Raw genomic sequence first — 19,086 nt, forward strand, 5'->3', positions numbered from 1 at the left:
ATGAAATAAAATCTGCCACTAATCACAGCTCCCTCTGGGGGTATCATGCTTTATGCATATGAGTGTGTATGTTTGTGGTTCTAGGATCTATCTATAGTTCTGTAGCAAATATTTATACAATGCTTTAAGGTTTGCAAAATGCTTTATCTATATCATCTCACTTTAACCTCACAAAAACTTTTGAGGGTTGGGGCCATTGCTACTCCCATTTTACAGATGAGGAAACTGAGGCAGGTGGTGGTTAAGGGACTCGCCCAAAATCAGACAGCCTGTCAGTGTCCAAGGCCAGATTTGAAATTCCAAAGAGTTCGTCTTTCTGACTTCAGAGCCAGCACTCAGTGCACTCTGGCACCCCCTAGGGCTCCTCCTCTTCTGTGCAGGGTTAAGAGTTCAATACATACCTGGGCTTTGCTTATTCTCTGAACTTTCCAGGGTACTCTACCCTCATACTCCCCGACAAATTCATTAAGTTAACATTGTAGGCAACCTCCTTTGATCTACCCTCTCTCTACATGTCTTGGATTAATCAAAATACTTTCTAAATTTAAACTTAAACTTTAAGCCAACGTTTTCCTTTATAGCCCCAAGTCATTTCTCTCTACTCTGACTGAACCCTGAGAACACTTCCATATACTCAGAAATAAAACTTGAGGTGTCGACAATTCCATTCCTGGCCTCCATCTTCACATACAGCAGGCATTGCTATTCCATTGGGTTATGTATGATCCTCCTTTCTCTAAGTTTTGGGAGTAACTGCTATATGATGTGTTGAGAGTGTGTGCTATGGAATTATTATTACTACTTAAATGGCTAAAAAATTAATTATTGGTAATTAGAGTTTGGGGAGTAGGGGAAAGAGTCATTTGAAGCTTTATGAATGACATGGAATTTTCTATCCCAAAATAATTCCATTTGGGCAAAATAATTGTCCTTTCATCACAGAAGCAACAACTATGCACTAGTATGGTATGCAGAGTATACTCTGTTACCCAAGACAAGGAGCAACTCTTTATCTAACTACAATTCTGTGATTCAACGTTCCAATCTTGATCTATTCATTAAAAATCTGATCTAACCATGATATGATATATAGCGTTTTGAAAAATTTTAACTCTACATTAAAAGAATTTTAATTGATGTCTTGCTTATGTAGTTTTCCAATCAACAAAAGTTTTCCCAGGATCCCTTCCTATTTCTTCTATTAAAGAGTCACTCCATAAAACAAACTGTAGTCTGTACTTTGTTTTTGAAGAGACCAAAACATCAAGAAGATATCACCACTTGCAAGTGAATTGGATTTAAGTGAGGGAGAGGCTTGCAAAATCAACAGGTGCCTCATTCTTTCCTCTTGGGAGGTGTCTGGGTCCAGTAGCAAGATGCAGATCACCAGGGCTGCAGATGGCTCCGGAGGAAGTGGGAGGCTTAAGTCTTTTCAATCTAAGGTCTCAGTTTGTCTGAGGAAATGGACAGTCAGTAATGAAGGCAATGTAAAAAAAGGGGCAAAAAAACAGGTCTCTTTTACTTAGTTGGGAGGAGTTGGGGGGAAGAAGAATTAATCAGAAAGGGGAAGCCTCTCCAAGATTCTAGCCAAAAAAGAAGCAATTGCTATTTACACTCATTCAGGAACCACTGGAATCCAAACAATGACCAAGTGAGTGAGGCTTGGGCTGTGACTTTTGTTGGCCACTCAAAGAGAGGCAGAATACTTTGGGTTTAAAGCATGGTCCATAAAAATTAATACATATATAGTTCATAAACACCAAGATATCTTCCTAGGTTTCAATGATCAAAATCTGCATTCCATAGGGGAAAGAACCCACTGGTAAGGATATGATTCCCTATGAAGGCATAGGGAGAAGAGGGACACAGGAGGAAGAGAAGGAAGGAAGCTCCCCGTAACAAACACAATGTTAAAAGAAGAGGAAAAACATCAGCAAAATCAATACATTGATCAATACACTGGTAAGTCTGAAAATATACACAATGTACTATATCTATGCACCTTCTACCTCCTTGAGAAGGTGTAATAGGGACATCTTTTGGAACAGTTGTTATCCCTAGAGGCTCAAGATGATATTCAAAAGGAAAACCCATACCTATTGGTGTTCAAGTGGCAATGGCTTGTCGAAGAAGTACTGTTGGCCAAAGTAGTCAGTCGTGAGGAACACTCTTTCTCTCCCTGAGTCTTCTTGACTTCCCTAAATTCCTCCTCATTTTCACACTGTAAGAAGATAAAGTTAAAAAGGATCATCTTTTTTTTTTTTTTAAGGCAACCAAAAATAGCTTGCAGCAGCAGACCCCAGTGGAAGAAGTCCCTAACTTACCCTGTACTCATTTCCCTAACCCTGTTAGCAGCCAACCCTTGCCTCCACTATTATATTTTCACAATAAACTTTCTACTCAGTTAGGATGAGATTCTGCTTTATTACATACAACTTATTTAAGAGGAAAATGACAACTCCATGATCAAGTACTAATGAGAAAGTTTTGAAAGATGATATCTTCTTTGCCAGCATCCTGGGCCAGTATTTAATTCTCCAAAAGGAAGGCCAATTCTTAATTAAGATAGTAAACTCAACTTAAGTTACTCTGGCATTTTGGAGAACTGGAACAAAGAATGTCAAAACTGTGTATACCTTCTGGGTTTGGTGGAGGGAGGTCACTGACAATATGAGAACTTTCTTTTGGAATTTACTCTTATGAATTTCAATCAAAGACTAATTTCCTTTAAATTCAATTAACTGTTACTCCAGCATAGTAACTGACAATTTGAGAACTTTCTTCTGAAATTTACTCTTATGAACTTCAATCAAAGACTAATTTCCTTTAAATTTAATTAACTGTTACTATGCTGGAGTATCTAAGGATTTTTAAGAATTTTTATCAAGAAATGATGGCTTAGGAGAAATGGAAGATTTCAGGTTTGGTTGGTAGTCTAGCAATTGTGCTTAAAAGACATTTATTTTCTATAGGATGGTAGGCAGTCATTGGAGTAAAAGTATAGATTGTGCTAAACAAAACTCCATTTCTCTGTGACATCAGGATAATACATGGAAAACATGATGCAAGATGTATGGTATGTATTACAGCACTGTCAGTCTTATACTAGCTACAGGTCAAATGTGCATATTACCTAGGAAGTGAAATTATTCCACATCCACTATTTACCAAGGATTGAGCTATTTGATTTAGGACAGAGGGTTTCTAACTTTTATCTAGCTATTTAGGACAGAGGGTCTCTAACTTTTATCTAGCTAGCTATCAATGTATTCCCATGGTCTCTGTCAAAGTTGTTCCCTGATGTTCAGGCGAAAATATTAGTCTAGGGGGACCTAGTCATAGATTCCTGCTTGTCACCACCTGGCACAATGACTAGCACTCTATGGCTCAGAATCTTCAGCTGCCTGACTTAATACTCTTCCAATCCCAAACATTTTATAGGGACTCATAATGTGCTCAATGTCTTATGGCTCCATAATGCCTAGTAGTAAAGGGCCCTATGAAAAGTATTTCCTTCATCTCTGCAGTACTTGATTTTATTATTGATTATTACATTAGATCATGTAACGAACACTTTATCAGCCACACACTGAATGTAGTTTTATAAATTAACAAAATAAAAAAGGGCAAGGGAAAATGAAGTACTTTTAAATTAAGAAAAGCACAGCATGTAATCCACATCTCTGCCCCCAAATATTTCTGAACTCCCAGTGCCTCCTAGCAGAATGTCTTATGGCTGCCCAAGGCACTCATCTCTGGGAAAGTACTGGTACCAAACCATGTGCCTTACTCTAGGGAGAAGAACTGTGACTTGAACTCCGTCTGTAAAAGAATCCTTGTATTGAACTTCAGACAGTGGAAGTATCTCTCTTCCTCCCCGCCCCGCCCGCATTTAGTGGTACTACCAAAAATCTGACCTCCAACTTCCAAGGAAACCTTCACAGTAGTAATATATATCTTGCATCTTATGCTCTGTATGCCTTTTTACTTCAGGGAATGGGGGAACTCTTTACCCACCTCTACCACACTATGAAGCCAATTTTGCTTCCATCTTCCTTATTTCAATTGAATTCAATAAGTATTTATTCAAGTGTCCCCAGTACCTCTGGTAGTGGTAAGAGAGCTTAGAAAGGGCTCCTCAGAAGGGAGTCCTACATTCATTTATTTGTTCAAAAGTCCCTTTGTCCAATCACGCCACCCCTGTCGCTAAACCTTCTCTCAAGCAGTACTAAATGCCTGTCCTCAAAGACATCCTGGGAAGCATGAATAACCTCCCTTACTTTTAGTGTTAAATCACCCTCCTAGTCAGAAAGCTTTTCATTCAGTCTTGTCCTCGATTTGCCCTCAGAAGGTATGGAATTTGAAGATGTGGAACATGGAGAGAGAGGAGGAGAATATGGAGGACTCCCGAGAGTTACAACGTTATGGTTCTAAATAGTTACCTAAAGTTAAAGTCTTTTCAATGCAGCAAGGCCTGCAAGGTTCACTGAGTACATCTGCATATCCTAGGATTCTAGAAGAGTTATGAGATAATGGACTGGGTCACTTACAGAGGTTGTTGCATCTCCTTCTCTGGAGACTTTCAATGTTTCTGAAAACAGGCCATGAAAATAAACCCAGGCCCATGTGCTCAGGGCCTAAAAGAAATTAGTAATGGCCTAATGAATATTAAGGAAATAGACCAAAATAGGTTTAAGGCCTATCCTATCTTTTTTATTTTCATTTTGTTTTATTTATGTGGGAATCTGTGTTTGCAGAAGAAAACTCTGAGCATAGCCTATCTCCATGAGGTAGAATTGGGAAGTGAGAAAATCTAAAAGTAAATAGTAGCAACTGTAAGTGTATGAGAAGGCCAAGAGAAATTTAAGGGTCAAAGAAAATGTGTGGATCTAGTGATTACACGATACAGTGGAATTTCCCAATAAATTATCCATCATACCATGGGAAACTGTGAAGTCATATTATGAGAGTATTGTGGGGAGTGAGGGATGGCTATTTCAGTAAAGCAAAAGTTTCAAAATCTTAATGGGGTCCAATTCCATTCTATTGTGAGATCTGTTAAAAAAGGTAGTTTGAGTGCTTTTCCAAGTTTGTGAGAGATAGGCACTATTTGGGGTGGAAGGGGAGGTAGGACAACTTTAAAAATAAGTTTTGCTTTAAAATGCAGAAGAGATAGATACTTTCAAGGAACTTATTTAGAGTTGTTAGTAAGGTATTACTCAATAGATTCTCAAAGAGCTTGGTTGAAGTTACAGAATTAAGTCACCCAGCAATTGAATGATAAGCACTACTTCTAGGATGGTGAACATATCAAATATTTGGCTAAAAAACAGCCAAGGCTATACTTTTCCCTTTGGCTCAGTGAAATCTGAAATGGCTCAAATTTGAAAAGACTAAAACAAGCTTTCACAGCAGGAGAATAAATATTATTGTAACTCCTTACACTGATGTTGTATCAAATTATCTTCACATCTATTATCTCCTGAGTTTTATCTTCATTTTATAAATGGAGAAATTGAAGACAGATAATGAGAAATGCCTTTTTCAAAACAAATAGTAGTTAGGTATAGAGAGCTTACCAGCTCTGTCTGTTATACAATTAGAACTTAGGATTCCTGAAACCCTGTCTACTCCTTTAACATCCAATTACCTCCAAAAAAATGTCTGTAAAAGTGCTTTGAAAGCTGTAAAATGCTATAAAAATTTAAGGAGGCTAAATTTTCAATAATTAAAACAGTCATAATTTAAAGAGCTTGAGCTGAATTTTGATTACTGTCAAAGGATACTATCAGTTTTTTATTGATGTTTCTCATTATTAGCTAAGTTATTTCCAAACAGGGCTGCCTCAAAACTCCCATTTTCTATAGCATTAAGTCCAAATTCCTTTGCCTCGCATCCTGTATCTTTCACATTTTGGTCCCCATCCCCTGGGAAACCCTCTAGTCATGCTCAAAAAGGTTTGTTTCTTATTGTTTTCTGGACTTTTTACTTTGCTGCTTTACTTTTGTTCTCGAGAATCCCTATCTTCATTTTTCTCTTCTGTACTGTCGTCCTTGCATCAAAATTCAATCTATCATCTAAGGCCCACTTCAAACCTCCCTCCACCTGTGGACTTAATTAAATCAATATCCATCAAGAGGTGTCCTTTCTATTCCCAGAATACTGGTACCACTTCTTGGTCTTGCTCCCTCTTAGAGCATTTGCATTTTGCCTGTGCCCAAGTTACTTTTGTGGCTTCTGTAGGAAGCCATTTTCCCAAGGACCCTATATGCTCCTGGTGCACAGGTATTCTATCTACTGAGCATTACACATTTCAGTATCCTTCAAAGACGAACACCTAACACAAGGTTTTACACATAATAGGAACTCAATAATTATTTATTGAATGAATGCATCTATCCTATCGAATTTAAGATTCTATTGGACAGGAGACAGTAGATCTCTCTAGATAATGTCCAATAGACATCTAAACTCAATACATCCACAATAAATTCTGTTATCTTCCCTCCTACATGGCTGCCTCCCCCCCTGCCATGTAGAAAGTCCCACTATCCTCCATCCCTCAGAACTACAACCTCAGTCACCTTGGATTCCACCACTGTGCATTTGCCAAGGCCTGGTCGAATTCAACTTTGCAATATGCCCTCTTTTTTCCTCTTATACCACTACTACTCTCCTGTAAGCTCTCACTGCATCACAACAGGATGGTTGGAACAGTTTAGGAGTGGCTTGCCTCAATTTATCCTCCACTCAGTCTCTAATTTTTTCCCAAAGTGTGTGATCATGACATACTACTCCCTCACCCCAACTCTAGTGACTTCCTTGCTGCTTCCAGAGGCAGTATTGTTTGGCATTCAAAACCCTTCCTAACCTGCTACCCTGCCACCTTTCCAGTCTTCTTATACCTTATACCAGTCCTGACACACAATCTTTGATTAGGATACTGGCATTTATGCCGTCCCATGAAGAGGATGATCTCTCATTTCTTGAGTATTTCCTCTGGCTCTCTCCCATACCTCATCTCCAAATAGTGACCTCCTTGGCGTAATATAATTAAAATTTCACATTCTACAGGGAAGCCTCCAATCCTGTTAAGTCCACTGCCTTCCCTTTGTTAATTATGTCCTATTTATCTTGGACATAGCTCACTTTGTATATATTTCTTTGCATGTTGCCTTCCAACATTATACTGCAAACTCCTTGAGGGGAGGAACTTGCCTTCTATTGTGTCTTCAGCTCTTAGCAAAGTGCCTAGCAATTAGTAAGTGCTTAATAAAGGTTTATCAATTGATTTGTCTCTATGTTGTCTCCCCCATTCGATTGCAAGCTCCTTGAGAGCAGAAGCTGTCTTTTGCCACTTTTTGTACCCCCAAATCTTAGCACAGTGCCGGCATCCAGTAGGTACTTAATAAATGCTTAGTTGATTTATCTGTAACTGCAAGCTCCTTGAAAGCAGTCTTTCTTTTGCCTTTTTTTTGTATACCCAAATCTTAGCCTAGTGCCTGGCATCTAGTAGGCACTTAATAAATGCTGCCTTATAAAAGATAAAACATCTTTTATGAAACTTAAGGAGGTGGTTTGGGTTTTTTGATTGATTCCTCTGGGTGCATGAAGGAAGACTAATGAATAGTGTTTGAGAAGCAGACACAGAAGATTGGTTTATCTATAACTGCAAGCTGTGCCCATTAGGTTGCAAGCTCCTTGAAAGCAGAGCCTATCTTTTGCCTTTTTTTGTATATACCCAAATCTTAGCCTAGTGCCCGGCATCTAGTAGGCACTTAATAAATGCTGCCTGGTTGGTTTCTGTATAACTGCAAGCTGTGCCCATTAGATGGCAAGGCCTTTGGGAGCCCCTTTTTGCCTCCTCGAGCTGGAAACCCTGGCTCCGGGGGCCTCTGCCAAGCAGATGGGGGGGGGGGGGCGGTGTGAGCAGGCCTACCTTGCGTTTCCGCTTGGACTTCGGCAAACCCTTCTCGGCCGTCTGCAGGTCTGGGGCGTGACTCTGCGGGCCAGGATCCGAGTCTTTGGCCGCGGGGGCGGCTGGGGCAGCAGGGGGAGGGTCCAGGGGGGGCGAGGGCTCCGGGATGCGGGAGAGGAGGGCCAGATCGATTTTGACCCAAAGGGCCTTCACCTCGTCATTGTCCTTGAGCGGGGAGAGCAGCTCGTTGCGGCCGAAGGGCACCAGAGTGTAGAACTGCTCTTCTAGCTCCTTGGCGGCGTCGCTCGAGGTCCTGGCGTTGATGGAGCCCACGGCCTTGTTGCTGTTGCCGCCGGTGCCGGGGCCCGCGCCCTCCCGGAGCCGCTGGTCGCCCCCCGCCGAGGGCGCCGCCGCCGCCGCCGCGGAGCCCGGGCCCACGGGCGGGGGTTTGGGGCCCGAGTAGTCCTCGGGCTCCGATTCTGGCTCCGAGTCGGACGAGGACGACGAGGACGAAGAAGAGGACGAAGACTCAGTCTCGATGAATTCCTTGGACTTGGGGGCCGTCTTGCTCAGGCCCCGCGTGCGGCGCTTCTCGCAGGCCGTGGCCGCCGCTACCGAGGACGCGCACGAGCGCAGCTCTTTTCGGTGACCCGTCCTAGCGCCGCCGCCGCCGCCGCCGCCGCCGGCGCAAGGCCTGGGCTTTGGGGGGTCGGGGGTGGGGCTCTCCACTAGCACCTCGCTGGCCGCCAGCTCTTCGGCCGGCGGCCGGTGGCAGTTAGCGCCGTCGACGGCCGAGGCCCTCTCCGTGGCTGTCGCGGTCCTCCTCGGAGGCTTCTTGCAGGCCGACCTCCGGGAAGGGGCCGGCGCGCCTGCGCTTTCCGCAGCAATCGGAATGACCCCCGTGGGCCCGGCACTCAGAACAGCGGAGACAGAGGCCGGGGCGGCAGGGGGCGCTGTGGGGGCGGCGGCAGCGGCTGCGGGAGGCGCAGGCGCAGTGGCGGGAGGCGACTTCTGCTTCACCCCTTTAGTCCCCGGGGCCTTGTTAGCAGTCCTAGGCCTCTGCTCCTCTTTGCAGGCGTTCTTGATCTCCTTCTCCCGGACGCCTGGCTGGCAGAGGGTGGCTAATTTCCCGCACTCTTGCACCTCCTCCTTTCCCCGGCTGTAGTACTGGCTGCTCTCTGACCCGTGGTTTTCATTTTGATTCAGGAGCGGAGGCTTATGGGGATTCACTTTGTTGAGCCATTTATCCAGCTGCCACTTGTTGGAAGAAGCTTGTTCTGGCTAAAAATCAGAGAAAACAAAACAGAACAGAACAGAACAAAAAAAACAAGCCACAAACATCTTTTATGAAACTTAAGGAGGTGGTTTGGGGTTTGTGATTGATTCCTCTGGGTGCATGAAGGAAGACTGATGAATAGTGTTTGAAGCAGACAGGGAAGATTTGTGTATCTCTCAGTAGGAGAGAGAAGGGAGAAGGATGATGTTATCCATTGCCACATGATTGCTCAAATGGTCTTGCTGTCCCAAAGAGTGGAATGGCATCTTGCCTCCTCCCAATCTCCTTCAAGCACTGTGCATATGCCCCTTAATGGACATTTTCATTAAGTATCATTATTTATTATTTATTTTATTTATATTTTGTTATTTATTATTCTCTCTCCTACCCACTGGGAAGGCACGAAATAGGATTTTCATGATACATATGAAGTCACCACGTTTCTGCCATATGTATTTTTATTATTTATTTGTTTTTTATTAAAGCTTTTGTTTACAAAACATGCATGGGTAATTTTTCAACATTGACCCTTGCAAAATTGTCTGTTCCAAAATTTTCCGTCCCCTCACCCTTCCCTTAGATGGCAGGTAGTCCAATACATGTTAAATATGAACCGAGGTGTTCTAAGACAACTATTAAAATATATATGATTGGATTTAACATATATTTTAACATGTTTTTTACATGTTAAATATGAACCGAGGTGTTCTAAGATGACTTTTAAAATATATATGATTGGATTTAACATTTGTTTTAACATTTTTAACTTTTTTACATGTTAAATATGAACCTAGGTGTTCTAAGACGACTATTAAAATATATATGATTGGATTTAACATATATTTTAACATGTTTTTTACATGTTAAATATGAACCGAGGTGTTCTAAGATGACTTTTAAAATATATATGATTGGATTTAACATATAACATTTTAACATGTTTTTTACATGTTAAATAGGAACCTAGGTGTTCTAAGATGACCATTAAAATATATATGATTGGATTTAACATATATTTTAACATTTTAACATGTTTTTTACATGTTAAATATGAACCAAGGTGTTCTAAGACGACTATTAAAATATATATGATTGGATTTAACATATATTTTAACATGTTTTTTACATGTTAAATAGGAACCTAGGTGTTCTAAGATGACCATTAAAATATATATGATTGGATTTAACATATATTTTAACATTTTAACATGTTTTTTACATGTTAAATATGAACCAAGGTGTTCTAAGACGACTTTTAAAATATATATGATTGGATTTAACATATATTTTAACATTTTAACATGTTTTTACATGTTAAATATGAACCTAGGTGTTCTAAGTGACTTTTAAAATATATATGATTGATTTAACATATTTTAACATGTTTTTTACATGTTAAATATGAACCTAGGTGTTCTAAGATGACTATTAAAATATATATGATTGGATTTAACATATATTTTAACATTTTAACATGTTTTTTACATGTTAAATATGAACCTAGGTGTTCTAAGATGACTATTAAAATATATATGATTGGATTTAACATTTATTTTAACATCTTAACATGTTTTTTACATGTTAAATATGAACCGAGGTGTTCTAAGATGACTTTTAAAATATATATGATTGGATTTAACATATATTTTAACATGTTTTTTACATGTTAAATATGAACCGAGGTGTTCTAAGATGACTTTTAAAATATATATGATTGGATTTAACATTTACTTTAACATTTTTAACTTTTTTACATGTTAAATATGAACCTAGGTGTTCTAAGACGACTATTAAAATATATATGATTGGATTTAACATATATTTTAACATGTTTTTTACATGTTAAATATGAACCTAGGTGTTCTAAGATGACTTTTAAAATATATATGATTGGATTTAACATATAACATTTTAACATGTTTTTTACATGTTAAATAGGAACCTAGGTGTTCTAAGATGACCATTAAAATATATATGATTGGATTTAACATATATTTTAACATTTTAACATGTTTTTTACATGTTAAATATGAACCAAGGTGTTCTAAGACGACTATTAAAATATATATGATTGGATTTAACATATTTTAACATGTTTTTTACATGTTAAATAGGAACCTAGGTGTTCTAAGATGACCATTAAAATATATATGATTGGATTTAACATATATTTTAACATTTTAACATGTTTTTTACATGTTAAATATGAACCAAGGTGTTCTAAGATGACTTTTAAAATATATATGATTGGATTTAACATATATTTTAACATTTTAACATGTTTTTTACATGTTAAATATGAACCTAGGTGTTCTAAGATGACTTTTAAAATATATATGATTGGATTTAACATATATTTTAACATTTTTAACATGTTTTTTACATGTTAAATATGAACCGAGGTGTTCTAAGACGACTATTAAAATATATATGATTGGATTTAACATTTATTTTAACATTAACATGTTTTTTACCTGTTAAATATGATCCTAGGTGTTCTAAGATGACTATTAAAATATATATGATTGGATTTAACATATATTTTAACATATTTAACATGTATTGGACTACCTGCCATCGAAGGGAGGGGATGAGGGGATGGAAGTAATTTTTTTTTGGTTTCTCCCTGTCAGTTTTTGAGAATTAAAAAAATTAATCCATCCCAGAATTTGCTTCGTTCTAAGGCATGTCCTTTCTCAAACCCAATTTTAGGATTCTTTTGTTAGGAATTCCTTAATGTGCTGTGAATGGTTTCAAGTTGGGGAGAAGTAGATCATGTGGGGGAATAGAAAGACATTTTCTAAAGTGAAGTATATGGCAGTAAAGAATTGGTAAAAGGTGAAGAACCAAAGTGAAAAGGCCGCCCCCAAGTACAAATAGTAAAAAAGACTGCTTATTTGAGAAGACAGGGTATAGTCATCTCACAGTAGGAGCATTAACTTTAGGGAAATTACTAGGTTGCTAAGGTTGTATTCAGTGCATTTCAAAGGGGATTGGTGCTTGTACTTTGCTCTGCCAGCCTGAAATTCATCTACAATCCCTATACTGTAGAAAGCAATGAAAGTGGTGGAAGCAATGAAAAATTCTTCCTGGGAACATATGTACTAACTTGGAACATTTAGGTAGGAAATTGTCATTTCTAGTGGGGTTAAAGCTATCTAACATCCATCAACATCAGCACAGAAAATAAAGACATTGACACATAGTGCTATTTCACTCAGTCTTTGAGTGACAGGATAAATATGTCAAATATTTTTACTTTTCCAGATTAAAAGAAAATGTCCAAAAAGAAAAATGACCAAGTGAATTCTACAAAGATTTGCTCTTATGTTGTAATAATGATAAAGCCAAAAATTAACATAACACTTTAAGATTTGCAAAGCATTCTATATCTCATTAGATCCTCATAACAATCCTGGGAAAGTGTATTATGTTCCTTTAGGTACTATTATGATCCACATTTTGCAGATGAGGATCACCTGTCTAAGAAGTAACTGATACTGGATCCAACTCCTCCTTGATTCCAGAGTATATAAAGCAATGGTGGATAATCAAAATAAATGAAAAGCAGCATGCAATGGTTTACAAAGCAGTTGTCCTTAGAAGTCTCTCAGTAAACAGAGGTTAGCTGAAAGCTAATTGAGTAGAACTTAATACATTTGTAAAATCTAAAACTGACCCTATCATTATATATATATTTTTAACTTTGGCAAATAACTAACCATTTCAGTGCATGAGGTTTTCTGCCTTAAAAATAAAAATGCCCTAAATGTTGGAGTGTGTAAAAAATGCCTTGAAAAAAAAAAGGTGGGGACTATAGTAATTTTTGACAATGCACAGGATTTGCAGTGGCTAGTCCCACTTCTTTGAATAGTGGCACTTCAATTTCTACAGTTTTAAAGTCCATGCTTTTACTCCTTCATCTCACTAAGCAAAGAAAACACATACATACATCTGACTGTAGCCAGAACCCCTGTCACAAGTAGAAATTCCTAAGAAAACAATAAAACAGTGAATAGAAAGGCTGGGTAGATTTTAATCATTTTTGTATAGGACCACTGACTGATTTAGATTCCTTCATCCTACACAATACTAGCAGAGAAATCTTCCCAATACACTATTTTCATCACAACATTTCCTGTTCAAGAACCTAATGGGATCCCTAAATTGCCTACCAAATATAATTCAGATTTCTCAGCCTGACATTCAAGACTTTCCACCAAATATTCCCACTCTATTCTGCACGCCAATATAGCCAACTTTGAGAATGTCAAATACACAATGGAATTGATAATGATCTTTCTTAAGGGAAAGACATCCAGTAGCCTCCTTTAATCACCTGATATTTGTACAGAAACAACTAATGGGTACTTTATTATATAATCTTTTGTGTTTCTATTTCATTTCTATAGAGAGAAGTTTTTCCAGGGTAGAACTACATATTTTACTTCTTTTATATCCTCTAAAACCCCTAGCTAACTGCTCAAAACATTTTTTTTTTTTTGCATTGTATTAATTTGATTTGCACAGTCACTCTGCTAGAGTCTTAAGGGCATTTTCACTATTTCTCTACCAAGAGTAATTTTATTCTTCTACCTGGCATTCCATCCTTACTCTTATTAATACAAATTTTATGATTTTTTTTAGTTCCAACTCAAGTGTCAACTCTTAGATGATGTCTTGCCTTGATTCCACCTCTTCCAGTGATTCTGTAGCTAATTTTGAATTAACTTAACTCTTATTTAACCAACTAGTTTCACACTACACCAAATAAATATTAAGTACCTTTGTATTGCCTTGAAAATGTTCTCTATGTCATTACTCGAATAGACTGTAAGCTCATCTAGGGCAACACCATCTATTTTTATTATAGTTCCTATACTATTTAAGGCTACTTAGTTAGAATGAATTCCCATTTTATTTTTATGTAAAGACCCTCTAATGTATCATATGATGATATAGAACTTTGTATCAGAAAAAAAAGCAATAGGATAAAAAAAACATCTTTTCCCATATTCTAGAAAGCAATTACATGAGAATGTAAAAAATAATGGGAAGGAAGATAAAAGCTAATTCCAGAAACAAAGTCTTGAAGCAATGAAGTGGGTGTGATGATTCACTAATTATGGAAAAAATGCCACTAAATGACTTTCATGTTAGCTTAAGAATATATCATGACCCTAACATAGCATTTACACTTTTTCTGTTGTTGTTTCCTTGCATTTTTGTTTTTCTTCCCAGGTTATTTTACCTTTCTGAATCTGATTTTTCTTGTGCAACAAGAAAACTGTATAAATATGTACACATATATTGTATTTAAGATATACTTTAACATGTTTAACATGTTTGAGACTGCCTGCCATCTACGGGAGGGGGTGGAGGGAAGGAAGGGAAAAGTTGCAACAGAAGTGATGGCAAGGGTCAATGTTGAAAAATTACCCATGCATATATTCTGTCAAAAAAAAGCTATAATGAAAAATAAAAAAGAATATATCATCATTATTCTATGGTGCTTTATGTAAAATAAAATGGCTTTCAGCAAGCTAGAAATAGCCAATAAAAATGGAGGTGAGCCCAGAGGGTTTTTCCAAACAGGTTAACTCAAATATCTGCTGGTACTTCATGGTATGAATCTTTTCTTTCTCTTGTACTTTGGGATATTATCAGTGACAGAAATGGCATCCTCAGCAATTATATTTCAAAGCATAAAAGAAGATTCAATCCTAGCATCTCAATTAGTTATGGAGAGTTGATTTCATCTCCAAAGTGTAGCCAGCTAAGAACTGGTTTAGGGTTAGGCAAGATGACTTTATGGAGCAGTTTATTACATAGAAACTACATTCTATAAGATTTTATGAATGGACAATTGGGCAAATGATACTTGGTGTAGTTTCATGACTTAGAGCACCATAGAACTATTATTACAGTAGGATCTCATTAAATGCAACTAATGATGCTTGTATTTCCAGGGTCCAGCCCAATGCCAGGCACTTTGTAATCGCCTAATAAATGTTTGTTGGCTGATTGACATTAATTGGGGCAACCTTATCCCCAGAACACCTATATACCCAAGTAGAATTAATGGTAAAACCATGAAGTACCTGGGCTGATCATAAAGAGTGATTTTGTGGAAATAATTTTGATTACTTTATGATTACATCCTTTATGGTAAAGAAGAGAGGTGCATACTTAGCATTGTTGGGGTGTATATTGTAAAGTAATACTAAATTCTTCTCAAACTGATGTTCCCTACATTTTGTAATGGAAAGAGCACTAGATTTTGAATAAGAACATGGCTTGAATCCCAGCTGTATCATGTACTTACTATGTGTGTGACTGGGCAAGTTTGGTAACTTATGTGCATAGTTCTTGGCTCACAGGGAGAGCTCAGGGACTGAATCTATGATTTCATTTGTATAAGGAGCTCTCAGATGAGTGAACTCATTCTATCCATACAGATCAAATCTAACCAATTTAGTCTGAAAGTCGCAAGGGGAACATGGCCAGTCTGTGTCAAAGGCAGGACTTGAACTCAGTTATTTCTGGATTCAAAGCCAGCTCTCTATGTGCTATATACCACACTGGCTCTCATAGAAGTCACTTAATAAATGCTTGGTTGATTGACTGAAAACTTATCTAAATTCCTTAAGCTTCAGTTTCTTCATCTGCAAAATCAGGTGCTTGGACTAGATAATTAAGGTTCTTTCCAGCCTTGGTTTTATAAGCCTAACTTTTACACATATAAATGAATAACTATACCCGCTTTTTTTTCCTTGTAGGAAAAAAACCTGTATAAATTGATTCCATTTGTACAGGTGGAGTACATTGATTAATTTTTTTTTTGGGGGGATAGTGTGATAAGACTTTTTATTTTTAGTCAAACCTATACATTATTTTTCCAGAATTGAGACTGTTAAATGATGAGTATTATTAACATGTCCTATGAGGCTCTTGTATTTTATACTCTCCTATTTTTGCTTACAGGTAAGTTACTAGCAAAGGTAACTGGCCTAAGGCTCCTTTAACTCTTGGGGATCTTTTTTTAGAGACTTGTGATCTAGCTTCTTAGCCAGGAGCTTCTTTGAATCCTGCTCTATTAGTGGACCCCACATTTTTGCTGGAGAAAATGTACAAGAGACCTGGAATCTTTGTAATTACTTCAATAACATTTGGAAAGAACCTACATTAAAGAGAATGGTAACTGTGCTCTTAGCTGAATTATCAGTCTAATTTAAGGAGGCTTTAGATTAAAATTTTATCAGAAAACTGAAAGATCTTGGACATTATGCATTTCATAACGTGCCCAATACTTTTCTTAACTGGATTACACAGATCCATTTCCTATCACTAAACTTAGGTTTTCCTCTAAAATTATAACATAAAACATTTCTGTTAACTTTGGAGGCCTAATGTCCATTCTATTCCTGCAAGTAGACTGTTAATTCCTCTTGTATGTTTTTGTTTTATTTTTAATTGTACAAAAATAATAAAAAGTATGGGTCCTTTAACATGTAGGATTTTTCTTTCTTTAGGTGACTGGAGTAGCCCTGAGTGAGGGATTAAAAACAGCTGGGGGAATGATAGATAGTACATGTTTTCAAGGTCCCTTTCAGATGCCATCACTTTTATGAAAACATCCCTAATTTCTCAACTCTAATTTCTCCCTCCTCTGGAGATTTTATAGAACTTTGTCTACACTTCTTTTAGGGAATGGATAATATTCTTTATCACAGCATTGTTTGTGCATTTCTCCCCCTCAACTGGTGAGGTTATAAGCGTCTCAAGATCAAGGACCATGTTTTTATCATCTTTTTATCTTCCTCAAGTCATACACTTAGAGCTGGCTGGCTTAAAGGTCATCACCTAGAGCCCAGTCTTCTTATACAAATGAAGAAATTGAGAGAGACTGAAGATTTTGCTCCAAAGTCACTCAGAACTAAAGCAGAAGTCCTTGGATTCCAGATCCTTTCTTTTCATCACACCACACTACAAACTACTGGCACAGCATCCTGCACGGACTAGGCCTTCAACAGAGACTGGATCTAAGAATACATGAACATCTTCAAAAAAGAAGTTTAACCGTGAAAAGGAAAGGAGATGCAGGTCTCTATCTCAGAATCAAACTGTTGGAAGGACGTTTATGTCTAAAGAAGTGAAGAGCCACTTGGGAACATGTGTAATCTAAGTAAGGGACCGGCCAGAAGCAGTGAAAATGGCTTGAAGAACCCCTTATGTAGGAGATTATCTAAAAGGCCAATGTTAATAGAAGAAGTCAATAAATTAGTAGCAATAGGTAATTTATTTGTTTAGAAGATCTTTCCTCTAGGATTTGTTTTCCTTGGCTTATCTCAATGTTTATGGGTGAGGTAAACAGTTAATAGTCTTACTTTATGAAAAGCAAAGGTCCTAAGTGCATTAAGTGGGGGGGGGGAGGGGAATCTTTATTTTTTTTCATAACTAGTAAGCCTAACTGTAGTGCCTGGACTACTCTGAGACTTTACTAATCCCCTAGTGAAGTTCCCAAAGGTGCTCATGGGACACCTGAAAGAAATTAAAATGATGCTGCACCACCTTTAAATGATAGGTCAAACAGACACATTTTAGCTAAATTTATTTAGCAACTATGGCTATAGAAGAAGGTATAAAATGCAGGTAGGTGGCAGAATAGAAAAATCATTGATTCTGGCATCAGAGGTCCTGGATTCAAATTCTACTACCTATGTGACAGTCTTATAACATCTCAGACTCAGTTTCTTCATGTTTAAAAAAGGGGGTTGGCTTTGGTCCACCAGGGTTAATACTGGGTAACCCAGAGAGGGAAAAGGAGCCACAGGTGCAGAAATGTTTGTGGCAGCTCTTTTGGTGCTGGCAAGGAACTGGAAATTAAATGGCTACCCATAAGTTGGGGAATGCCTGAATAAGTCATGGTATATGAGTATAATGAAATATTCTATATGAAATAATGAGCCAGCTGATTTCAGAAAAGCTTGGAGAGACTTACTTGAACTGATGCTGCATGAAGTGAGCAGAACCAAGGGAATATTGTATACAGTACCAACAAGATTATGTGATGATCAACTATGACAGATTTAGCTCTTCTCAACAATTCTGTGATCCAAATCAATTCCAATAGACTTGGCATGGAAAATGCCTTCCCGCATCCAGAGAGAGAACTATGGGGACTGAATGTGGATCAAAGCATAGTATTTTCACCTTTTGTGTTTATTTGCTTTTCTTTTCTCATGATTTTTTTTTCCACTTTGATCTGATTTTTCTTTTATAATATGACAAATAGGGAAATATGTTTGAAAAGAATTGTACATGTACAACCTATTATCAGATTGCTTATTGTCTTGGGGCAGGGAGAAGGAAGGAAAAGAAGAGAGGAAAAAAAATGTTGAATTCAAAATCTTATAAAAGTGAATATTGCAAACTATCTTTACATGTATTTGGGAAAATAAAATTTCAGAAGAAAAAAAATGGTTGGATTACATGGCTCTTAAGTCCCCTCTTGCTCAAGATCTATGATCTATAAGTTACATAGTAGGTGATTAGAACTTCAATCATATTAATATAGTTATCAATTGTTTGCCCAATTTCATGGGCCTTATATAGAAATTTGATCTCCCAAAGTAGTATAAGTAGCTTTGTGAGTGAAAAAAAAATCTCAAAAACTGAAACTATGAAATTCACACCAATGTCATGTTTCTACACTAAGGTAAAGTTGCTCTTTATTGCTTCTTTAAACATCAAAATCGATCTACAGAGTCCCACAACTCTAGAAATTTGCTCTCAGCCCTTCCCCCCCAAATATTCACTCTCTGAATTACTATTTAATTTTTTCCCTTTCCACTTTAATATAGAAATAGCAATGATTTTTACTGAAGCGTTA

General features: G+C 37.6%; 1 protein-coding gene across 3 annotated transcripts in view; it reads right to left on the reverse strand.

The window, feature by feature from the left end:
- AFF3 (AF4/FMR2 family member 3) overlaps positions 1-19,086 on the reverse strand; it is a 650,210-nt gene that overhangs the window by 45,360 nt on the left and 585,764 nt on the right. For all 3 annotated transcript variants that reach the window (XM_031963628.1, XM_031963629.1, XM_031963627.1), the window contains exons 11-12: positions 7,940-9,199; positions 2,097-2,221 (exon numbers count right to left, since the gene is read on the reverse strand). In XM_031963628.1, the coding sequence (XP_031819488.1) occupies positions 2,097-2,221; positions 7,940-9,199 (1,385 nt within the window). The remainder of the gene's footprint in view (positions 1-2,096; positions 2,222-7,939; positions 9,200-19,086) is intronic.

Source organism: Sarcophilus harrisii, chromosome 3, assembly GCF_902635505.1.
Source record: "Sarcophilus harrisii chromosome 3, mSarHar1.11, whole genome shotgun sequence".
Lineage (NCBI taxonomy): Eukaryota > Metazoa > Chordata > Mammalia > Dasyuromorphia > Dasyuridae > Sarcophilus > Sarcophilus harrisii.